Source organism: Perna viridis, chromosome 14 (assembly GCF_037379345.1).
Source record: "Perna viridis isolate PV_CMFRI_1.1 ecotype Kerala chromosome 14, ASM3737934v1, whole genome shotgun sequence".
NCBI lineage: Eukaryota > Metazoa > Mollusca > Bivalvia > Mytilida > Mytilidae > Perna > Perna viridis.
In genome coordinates, this window is record NC_142458.1 from 15,216,101 (window position 1) to 15,228,692 (window position 12,592).

General features: G+C 34.4%; 1 protein-coding gene across 1 annotated transcript; it reads right to left on the reverse strand.

Moving 5' to 3' along the window:
- Positions 1-2,595: 2,595 nt before the first annotated feature.
- On the reverse strand, positions 2,596-3,315 carry LOC148598346 (adenosine receptor A2b-like). The gene has a single exon (XM_088562167.1). It carries the CDS (start codon positions 3,313-3,315, stop codon positions 2,596-2,598), a length of 720 nt encoding a protein of 239 aa, XP_088418293.1.
- Between the last annotated feature and the right edge of the window lie 9,277 nt (positions 3,316-12,592).

Sequence of the window (12,592 nt, forward strand, 5' to 3'; positions counted from 1 at the left end):
CGCAATGCCTTCCAGGAGCCGGTGTCCTACTGCAAGGTAGTAAACACTATATGGTATTTTTAGGGCTGTTATTGTAAATATGCAGCTTTTAGGTGATGTATAGTCTTCTTCGGGTCAAACTTAAGGTAGAATCTCCATAATGCATTGAATCTAGAAAAATTAGCATTGGAGCCTATGGGAAGTTGCATTAGTGGTTTGTAGCCTTAAGTGACGCGGAATAGAACTCAATTACAGAACAAGTTCGTATTTTCCGCAACTGAGAGTGTACACAACTGTATATAACAAACACTGACTCTCACACCTATACAAGACACGTTCATTACACAACAAATCAGAAGGAATCAACAGGACATATACTGTACGGAGTAGGTTACTGACATGTGACACAACAATAAAAAGGGAGGCTTTCATTTAATCTAGTAATTAACACAAGACAGGCAATCTTTTTTAATCACAAAGAACATATATACAGAACAGAAAAAGGAACAGATATGATGAAACGCAACAAATGCACTATCGTATAACCCCTATGAAAATAGTAAATATTTTAAGAGATCGCCAATAGGTTTTCAATAAGTGTAAAGAAACCTTCAAGTAAGCTGTGAAAGGCCCGACAAGTAATAAAATCCACGGTACGGGGCGGATCCAGACACTTTGAAAAGAAGGGGTGCCAGCCGGGGTTCCCAAGAAAAAGGTGGATGCTAGGACATAATTTACCATTGCTTGTCAATTTTACACCTGCAAATGACAAATTTTGAAAACAAAAAAATAGAAGGAGGGATGCCAAATACTGTACCCCTGGATCAGCCTCTGACATATAGTACTTTTAAAATCCTTACATCTTCAATTTAAGCTCGGCTTTTGACCATGTCGATGGAAGAAATAATCCGTTTTCTTATATGAAATTAGTATAAATCTATTTAAATGTAAATGGCGGGAATCCTCTCGAGGAAATGTAATCACCGCGCATAAAATAGAACAGAATACTTTTGAAACGAAAAAGAAATTTATTTGAACAAAACATTAATAACTTAGTCTTGCTAATGTGTTAAGCAACTATGATCTGACATCCGTTTAATTTACATACACTAGTTGTTTATAATTTGAACTCGGTGTACATATAAACCATACGTCTGGTCCTTAAAATCGATAAAAATCTTTGGCTTGATGAGTTAATATCACCGCATGCTAAATGAATAAAAATTATTGATGAACGGAGAAACCCGTCTAAACCGAACCCTGTAAAAATCCCCCAAAACCCGTCTAAACCGAATCCTGTAAAAATCCACATAAACCTGTCTAAACCGAACCATGTAAAAAATCTGAAACCCTGTCTAAACCAGATACTTTTTCAAGTCCCTTGTTTTCAGTTTGTATTTTAACCTGATTTCCCGAACCATTTCAAAGGGGTTTTGTGAAGATAAACTTGATTGTATTAGCACCAGTCTTCATTGTTCTGATCTTAAAAGTCTGATTATATATCAAAAATAGCAAATCCCTAAATGGTTACCGTAATTAAACTACTAAACACTAAACAATATGTCGATTAAAAACGATTTTCTTTCAATGCACGTTATTTAAATGGCATCGTGATCTATGATCACAAGGTGACAAGTCATGAGGAGAATTTGATTTCGAGTAAATTTTCACCCATAATAGCATAATTGTTTTAAAATTTTCTCTTTTTTGTTTTGTTTGCTTTAAAAAGCATCCCCTACATACATGTACATGTACGAATGTTAATTACGAACACAGGCAAAGTAATACAATTGTATTTTATAGATAACCGATGAATGTGGACGGAAGTGTCATAGAATTCATATAAATTTATTTTGATTGAATCGAAGTTAAATTCCAAGAAAGTGTTTTAATACATGTACAATATATGTATTAGTATCACAGTGGTTATCAATTACAATAACGGCTACAAGGATCTGGCTTTCACTAATTATAAAAAAAGATTCAAAAAACATAATATATATATATATATATATTTGCATTTTTTATGTGTTGGTCTACTGAACTGTCGCAGGGGTGGATCTTGGAAATTTTGAAATGGGTAAGCTACCCAAAAGATATGAACAATGACTTATAAAATAGAACAAACATCACATTGTAAGATGAAGAACTTTTTAAGAAGAAAATCTAACATAATAACATAAAAATATTCCACTGAAAAGGTTGGTTTGGTGAGTGCAAAACGAAAGTGAAAGTAGGGAACATGGTTATTCATAGTTCAAGACTACTTTTCTGTCCGATCTTCGTGGATTCACCCTATTTTCTTTGCGGGAAATTATTTTTTCGCATGTCCTTAGAAATGCTACATAAGTGAAAGTTTTAATGAATCAATTTACATATTTTTTTTTTAAATCCTAAAAATATGCACTTCACTATAGGAGTCTATGGGAAAATTAATACGATACTGAGACCATAAAAAGCCCTATGGAAACTTTAAGAAATGAGCAAAATCTCCAAATCGTACCGTAACTTCACCACATATACTTGTTACTGGACGGAATACGTTATTTTGTTAAAAGATGCCTCTACTACCCGACTATATCACAAGCTGCAGTACTTGTATATGCAAAGATGGCATCAGCATGCTGTCACATCATTTATACTAGTAGCAGCCATCTTACCAACAGCCGAGACGGTAGTGAAAAGAGTATTATCTGGAGCCACAGTAGGTTTCCTTCGACAACATGAAGCTAGGAACGATTTGCGCAGTTCTCGATTTCCAATGCCGTAAATTATGGGATTAACCGTTGAATTAAAATAAGCGATGAAAACGGCTGGTGTGTAGTACGGCGTCGGTTTCATGGTAACGCATTCGTCAACGACGTTAATTGTAAATGGAGTCCAGGAAAATATAAAGTATAGCACGGTTATAACAAGGACACTCAGTGCTTTTAATTCCGTTGCCTTTGAGAATCTGGATTTCGGATTCGGTAGTGTAAATCGTCGCATTTGTTGAGCATGGCGGTAAGCTATCTTCATGATGAGCGTGTATAAGATTGCCATGATCACACAGATGATTCCAATTATTCCTATAATTGAGAATAAATACCGACAAGGCAGCATATCAAGAGTTGAACAGGTCCCACTAGTTCCGTTAACCCGAACCATGTTTTGGTGCACACCAGCAAATGGTAAAATGCACAAACTCAGAGGGAAACACCAACCTGCTACAAGAAGTAAAGCAATTCTTGATGTTGTTGCAATAGAATGGTAATGGAGTGGAAAGACGATCATGATAAATCTTTCAACAGCTACGAGTAAGAGGTGAACAATCGACACGAGCGGAATAAATATCATAATAACTTGGTGCGCAAGACAGCCGTAACCGACAATGTCAAAATTTGGCAGAAGGTCATGCATCATCTCCATAGGCGAGACTATAAATCCGAGGGCAAAATCACTCGCTGCTAAACTGACAATTATGACGTTGGACGTAGTTATAAAATTTCGGTTTCGGAGGATGATCCAAATCAGTGTTCCGTTCGCCGAACAAGATGTTATTCCTAATACCATATAGGCAACATACATGTAGGGTATAGGATTTGCCATTCTTAGCCAATACAGTTATTTAGAATAAAATCTTTTTCCCACCTTTTCTCAATAAATTTAATACTAGAAGACAGGTCCTGATATATAACTTTCCAGGAATTAACAGATTAGAAATTTATTGCTCCATACTTCAACCGTGGATGGTGGGCGGTAGTCTGATCTCCTATACTGTCAATTCATATACTATTATTTGTGACAATTATCACCAATTACTCTTGTGATAACTACCAATACTTTGGTGAAATTACAGAAATCAATTCTAGAAATATATATGATACTCAGACAAGAATTACTGCGATGACAACGCATTATTTGTTCATGCACAGACATGTGCAACAATACATGCAAATTTATTTCCACTTCTATGGTTGATTGTAATGTTTATAAATGCTCAATCCACTTAGAACATCATGTAGAAAGATTTCTTGCTGAGCTCGTAGGTGGATTAGACTTTCTTGACGATTCTATATATGTAATACACAATCGTGTACGATAGGCACCTAATAGAGATTTTGGCTTCCTAGTTGTTCTGTAAATATAATTGACGTTCCATCAGGTCAGCTGTGTGAAAGGGTTTTCAACCGAATAACGTCGATCACGTAAATTATGTCATTCACATTAACTGAGAAGTACAGAATTTTTTTTTCATGAAATGAATAAAATTCCTGTTTCCAATAGAGTAAATATTAATCCACCCACTAATTAAATATGTACGTTGTTTGTCAAAGGTTGGGAGATAGGTAACCTTCGATAACACCAAGATCATTAGTTGGCAAATTTCGAACATATCGAACTCTCAACAAAGATACCATTCATATGAATACGAATACCTTCAAAGTCCTGTATTAAACGGAAATTAGTCGAAAGGATACCCATTCGAGACATTTTATCACATTCTTTTGTTTCCGAAATTGCCACGAACATCACGCTAGAATGGGAAAAGAATGAATTACCATTTCTTTAACAGTTTGTACAGAACAAAGGCTGAAAACAGCATCAGCATCATCAATGATAAAGTACTGTAAAACAAAGCCCGTGTCTTCTCTAAGCCTCGCTTTATTATGATTGTCGCTAATTACAATGTTTCATTTATGATTTGTAATGAATGACGCAAAGACCATTATATAGTCTACATGCAGGAAATTAAAACAGGGACGGTCTTTGATGCTTTTAGCTAAGTTTATATTATATATCTGGTGTTAGTGTATCTCAAAGTTGCTAATTTGTAATTAATCGGACGGGAACTCATTTCCTGAAAATAGATTCTGGCGGATGATGGATTTTTTTTTCGAAATTCTTAGACTATTTCTACCTTAAATTAGGAACATAAAATTAAGTATGTATTTAAATTCCAAATTATTTAAGTTTACGATAAAATACAGATCTTATAAAAATCGTACATTTTGAACAATTTTACAAAGTCGACTATAAAAGTACCAATAATATTTAAGGCCGCAGATATTAGTATGCTGTAAACATTCTTTAAGGGGAAACCTCTCATTGGCAGCATCTGAACCAAATACACAAGAAGATTTAAAAAGAAAATAAATTGTACAGACTGTTTATGGCTTTTGTTATACTACATACAGACAAGATCAATTCTGATCTCTCAAAAACCTTCCTAGAACTGTCAGAAGAACAATTCTATGACAGATTTAGTACAGTTCTATAGCCCACTCTTCTGACAGTTCTAGCAATAGAGCCGGCTCGACTAGTGGAATTACTCTCCTAGAGCCGGTGTACTGCTAGAACTGTCAGGAGAAAAATCTCTAGTAGCAGAACTATCAGAAGACCTGGCTCTAGAACTGTTCAATGATACGTTTAGAACTGTATTAGGGACGGCTCTTCAAGCCATTCCCATGAAAGGTTAGAAGTGATCTTATCTGCATTTCGGTAAGTAATCAATAGTATCATTCGGATCAGACAAGGCTGACTTCTGGTATGGTGCTTAACTTTTGGGACCTTTGTCTACCAGCAATAACATCGATTCAATGATCCATTATTTAGATGAGATTTAAAGTAGTTAAAAAAAAACAAAAACAAAAACAAAACAAAACAACCACACATTCACGCATATTTGTATTATACTGTTACAGTAACTGCTTCATATAAACATGACTTGTTATGTACTTTGATTTTCTTATTGAAAATTAATAGTAGAGATTATTATAATAATAATACATGACCCACTATTTCGTCAAATTGTCGCTTGCACATACAGAAACAAAGTTCGTTTTAATACGAAGTACATTTGTTTGTTTGTAAAATCAGTGTCCTACGCAAGCTCCACGCAGCAGTAGTCGTTCGTTTCCTCTCTTACTAACTGAAATTCTCCGACATTACCGAAATAAAACGTCGTTTGACAATCGGATGAAATCATTAAATTTTCCAGACTTCTTAAGATTCTTGAAAATTATGAGAGGGTTGGCTGCAGCGTTAGACGTTGTTCTGGAGCTTGTGTCCTACTCAGACCTATTCTAAACTGCTTCCTGGTTTACTGCGTATCACAAGTTGAGTAAATTTGCGCAGAAGATGTACGAAGTAGTCTCAATGTTGTTTCTTATCATTGCCATAACCTAAGCGAGGTATACCATATTGGCATTACAAAATGTACCTACAAGCTAAATGAATAAATAAGGGAGTCTAAAGCATTTTTTTTAGATGTTTTAATTTTGATTTAAACAATCGGAACCAAATAATTAGGCCACTTTTTTTACACTACCGTTACTTTTTTTTTTTTTAGAAAAATCAGCCACTGTGGCCATATTACTCAGTCACTCTTTTCGATCGATACCAAAAAAAAAAATGTCGGATTCGCGGAAAAATCTGCCCGAAAGTCATCAAATCCGATACTAAATTATAGTTGTGCTGGTTGAATAGTTTTTAATATATCTTTTTCCTCAACTTAATTATCTGCTTTTTCGCTACCTTCTAGAATTAATATTCCGCTCGGTGCTATACTGCTGGTGACTAATTCAATCTAATAGTTTCTTATCTCTGTTTCCGCTTTTGTTTCAGTGTATCGCAAAATTTTTATGGTCGATATTTTGGATTGAGAAGACACATAAGAAATGTAATCCTTTTTATGCACGTTACAGTGAAGGATAGCATATTAAAGTTTATCAAGTCCCAGTTGTAATCTAAATTATTGTTGAATTAGCTATGCTCGAGCTTTGAAGTAATTTTGATAGATTTATTTATTGATTATGGATTGAAGTCCTAAGGTAGATATTGTTACGTATTTCAGGACCTTTTCCAGAACTTAGCTGGAACCCCCATCCTTTTAAAAATCCCTGGTTACATCACTGTTTTAAATGTTAATTGGACAGAAATTACTGGAGCGCCGTCCCCACTTTAAGTCAGACACCGAACCCCTTTTTTGAAATATATGTATCTGGACCTGCCATTGAGCCGTTCTTAATGAATAAATCATTGTAAACGTGTTTACTTTCGCGGTGTTCTAATTTTCGTAATATTTGTAGTCAATAGGAAAGCGCAAAAATAGTACCCGCGATATGGATTTTTTCACACTATTTAACCCGAACCTCGATTATTGATACCTGCGAATATGCTTATCAGACAAAAACTGTGGAAAATAGCAGCCACAAAAATAAGATTACAGTAATTGGGCTTCGATTAGCGGTAAAGCGCCAGTTCTGATATAATTAATTCCGAAAAAATTTCTACTGTTACATGTATTTGATAATGTTGATCTCGGTACGTGTATTATTTATCATCTTTCACACAAAAGCACCAAATAAATTATTTTATTTGATTAATATTTATTCTAAGGTCTATTAATAAAAAACCGGGCAGTGGGTGACACATGGCAAATTATGTTTTCAAAAATTTTCACGGATTTCATATCTCATATGCATCATTTCTCAAAGTTAAATGATGGTATTTGATTAACCGCAACGATAAAAGAAAAAATAATACATAAAAAGCATTGAAATACATTGAAAAAAGGGAGAGAACTACCTTGATTTGAGCAAGGTTGCATTATCAGGAGCTTTAAAATAATTTTCTGAGCGATCCATTGTCGATTCAAAACAAACTTTATACTTTTTGACATATCCTGCCTTTTGTTTTCTTTTGGCCCTAGGTGCCGAAAATCTTTTTTGTATATAAACAAAAAAATATCAGGGCAACAATACATTTAGGTCCTGCTTTTTTTTATTTTTTCTTATGGCCTGTCCTGGCTTTTTATTTCTTGGAAAATTAAATCCTGCCTTTATATAACCCCTTTCCCCCACTGAAATCGAATGACAGTTCCCTTAGTAAAATACACAAGAAAGAACTTTGCAAATTCATAGTGTGTACAGTTTAGTTTTCTTGCATTGTAATATTTCTTTAAAAACCTGCAAAGCAGAACCAATAACCTAGTGGAGTGATACACCTGCATTTGATAGTAAATCAGAAAGCAGTTATTAGAGATGCGGATGCAATTCCCTTCACAGACCCATTGCTTCCAAATTTACTAGATTATAGGCTCTGCAAAACATGTACAGGATGTGAAAAGTTCATAAGGCATTAGCAAGGAGAACTCTGGTACATTAAACTAATTTGCATACGGGAACTCCAGGAAATTTAGCACTGAATGTGGCAGGTATGTAAAGCTTTAAACTAACGAATATATCCCCTATGTATTAGCGAAAGGAAATGGTTGGATTCCTAACCATCGTTCCGACTTTTTAGCTCACCTGGCAATAGGCCATATGAGCTACATTTTGTATTGCCATCACGTGGCGTCCGTCGTCGTCTGTCGTCGTCTTCAAACATCTTCTCAGAAACTACTGAAAGGATTTAGATGAAACTTAAGGTGATTGTTTCCTAAAGTATTTTTTTTGCTGTTTTTGATGTTATTACTTTCAAAAATGTTCACTTCAGAAACTACTCTACAGAATTCAATGACAGTAGTTTTTTTTGCATATATCTCCAAAACTGTTAGGTTTAGCCAATATCATTGCTGAAATGATCTTTATTATAAGGCCTACAGAAGGCTCCGGGAAACAAAGTTGTCAGACGACTCCGTATAGAGTTATTTCCCTTGAGACGTGAAAAAATTATAATTTATCAGTTTTCAGCCGATATTTTGAAAACTATGATAAGTAGGATTAAAACTTTCAATTGCCGAAATGCTCATATGATAAGACCTACAAAAGACTCCAGGGATCAAAGTTGTCAGATCACTCCATGTAAGAGCTATTGCCCTTGAAAGGCAAACAAATACATTTTTGCAGTTTTCAGCCAATATCTTGAAAACTATAATAGATAGAATGACTTTCAGTTGATGAAAATGATCATTATGATAAGTCCTTCCAAAGTCTTCTTGACGGACAACGCCTTGTTAGAGTTGTTGCCCTTGAAAGGCAAAAAAATTAACGAAGTGAGTGACTCAGACCCCTGGGAGCCTTTTGGTTACATGACTGCATGCTCACTACTAATTTAGTGTCAGTCTCTGTAAGAATCAGGCAGTAGGTGTAACATTATATGAACAAATCTGCAAAAGTACATGTTTTTCCGTCGTACATTTGTACCCTACTCATGAGTTTGAAACACCGTATATATACATTTTTCTAAATCTATGCCTATACATTGTAGATAGATTTTAAGCGTGACAAACTAATCGTGAGGTTCACCAAGTAAAGAAACATGTAACATACACGAACATGGATAATTTTTAGAAGCGGGTGTTTCTAGAAAAGCAGAGGATGCTTACCTACAAGATCATCACGTGGTCATGCTCCCAGTTTTTGACGGAGTCCGAGTTGCTTGTGTACCCATGCTATAGTTGCCCCCCCCCCCCACCGTATTCTCTATCCCGCATTGCATTCTTTTGATTTCCGCTAGAATCTTTGTTCCCTTGATTACACCCTACTACATATGCAATTATATTGGTCTACAGTTATTACAGTAAACCATTAAAATGGGAAGGGTCATACAGTCCTATAGCGTGTTGGGGAAGGGGTCAACGGATTTATGACAAAACCTCTCCGTAGGGAAGGCGTTAAACATTCCTAAACGTGTGCTTACATGTAAGATCGATTAATGTCAGGACGGTTTTGCAAAGAACTCCTATATTCCTACATACATAGATAATTATATATATGTACAATGTTCCCTCTTGAATCTCATTGACAGTTTTTGGCTAAGAGCCTTGGATACACACACACACACACACACACACACACACACACACACACACACAATTTATTTACCAAAGTCACATAACTATAGGTACATAATTTGGTTACATGTTACCACTAGCTACGAAATAATTCATGCTAAACAAATGTAACCATGATTACAATGACAGCTCTTAATAGGTGATTTCCCTCAAGCTTCCTGTTCTTATTTTATTATTATAGCTACGTATATTCTATTTTCAAAATTGCTAGAAAGAGTTAAAAACCTAATTGTGCTTTCATTTACACACGACCTTAAGTCAAATACCAGCTCGAGGGAGTTCATTAGCTGGTCATACACATTTTACTGATCATATTCGACAAGATTTGATAAAAAATGGAGTGGGGATGATTCATGCACTTCAAAAACCTACCAACTTCAACCAAAAACAGTTAAAACCACATGCACGTAACCAGTTCGGTTGTTGATATACAGAATTTACATGAAATTTGCACTTTGACTGAGATATCGATTTTTATTTGAGTTTGCGTAGTTATCTTCGAAAAAGAAAGGATTAATGAAAATATGGTATCTTTGGATTGAAGAAGCATTGAAGAAGCTTATGGATTTTGTCCGGTGGTTTTCTACATCATGCATCACCTCTACCGTTGGCAGTGTCTGGATTCTAAACAAATTGGTACAAATGTGCTAATGGTCTGTTGTACTTGTTATTTAAATTTCTTCCAAACAGCAGATAATAGGCTTAGAGGTATTTTTATAGTACACAAGTATTTTTGTAGTTCCAAAAATTACAAAGTACATGTACGTATAATCATACAGTGTGCATACAGTGTAGTCAGTTTCAATGTACATACGTATAATACGCACATGCAATCTTGAGAAAGAATGAATCAGTGTCAGATCCATGGAACGGGATTCTAGAGTTTTCCCCCTCTTTATTGGAAAAAATGTAAATTTTGAAGAGAAAAAATTGGCTCCAACTTGTTCTTTATTTATTATATGGAACAATCCGACCTCTTTTGAAATATAATCTGCATCTTCCCTTGACTCTACAAGTACATGTACATTGTTCTGAATGGGATAGGAATTAAGGCTTTGAAAACTTAGTGTTAATACACATAGTAAAATCCGCACAACAATATGGGGCTAATAAACTAAAAATTATAGATTAAAGTGAAAAACACATGTTATTGTATAACAAAACAAAAAGAATAGACTCAAGTTTTAAGAAGCTGTCTTTGTAAGAATCATGCAAAATCTGAAAAATGTGATACAGTGTACACCCCCATAAAAGGCTACATATTTTTATTTTTGTAATTCAGTCGTTTTATGGGTTTGTACTATGAAATGTGTAATTATTCATTCCAATCTGTCTGCGCTTAGGAGATAATCAATATTGAAAATCCAATAGATTTCTATTGTATTTGAATGTCTTTTACAGTGATCTCCTTAATTTTGAAATATATAGTGCATTCTATAACTCCTACGAACACGAGTTATATGAAAAATTAAATGTTCATTTCTGTTTACTATATCAATTCAAATAATATATCGAAAAAAAAAAATATGTAAGCTTTTTACCCATGAATCACATTTTGCATGATTCTTAGCTAGAGTGCTACTTAATTCGCAAAAAAATATAAATAAGCCAACATGTTGGAACTTTTACTTTTGTCTCAAATATTATTTAATAGATCTAGAAAGCAAACTCATCCTGAAGCATCTATGACGTAGGTATTTTTTTCCGTTTTTGTTGTATTTTTCATGACAGACAGGTGCACGCGACCATGCCTGTCATGGGTAAATTAGCCAATCGCAACACATACAATAAAACTAGTCCAGTAAATATGGTCAATGAATAAATTAATCTTAAAACTCTCTGTACATGTACGCAGATCCACATCCTTGTATGACAATGTATGTTATTATATTCAAATCACATGTAAACAAACATTTAAGAATCAGTTAATATATATATATATATATATATATATATATATATATATACTGGGGTGATTACTGTTCATGGGCGCCCAGTAATAGGAAACATATTTGATGCAAACTACCCATTGACCTTCATTGTAATTCCAAAGCTTTTGGATGTAATTTCGTGTGAGAAATTCTTTGTCGTCTGACTTGTTCCGCTCCACTCGTCAAAAGACGGAATTTCTCACACTTGTGGAATAAAGAATAACTCTCAGATCTACAATAGAGACTCACGTAAGAGCCTATTATACTGTTTATTTTATTTAAAGAAAAAAAAAACGTTGGAAAAATTTCCTGCCATTTTTCCATAGTGCATTTCGACTTAATTTGACCAATTTATATCTGAAAAAAGGCAGAGTTTACAAACACATTGTTGTGTTTTTTTCTTTTCTAGAGATTATGAGTATAAATATTTAGATAATTCAATGGAATATCTGCGTGTTTTTTTTGTTTTTTGTTTTCATGTGCAGCATCTTATACATATTTTGCCAGATTCTTAGAGAGAGATGTACTGAAAAATGATAATTCTGCCCCGTGATATTGTTAAATAGTAAGGTGACCCAGTCCATTTAACGTCTTGTACTAGTATTTGGAAGTGGTAAATTTTTGCATAAAAGTTAAATATATGGTCAAAACTGTTTAATCCTACAAAATAAAACAAATTGTTAGAATGTATAAGTAAAAACATATACTGTGAAAGTACTTTTGTTCATGGGGTACCAATTTTCAAGGTTTTCGTGGGAAGGCCTAACCAAGAAATTTAGTTCCCAATGAATAACGGATTCTTATTGATGTGTACAACTGAAAATTTTGGAACCACGAATTCAAGAACACACGAACTTGGGATTATTCCCTGATCCAAGAAAATTGGTATTCACGAATTAAAATA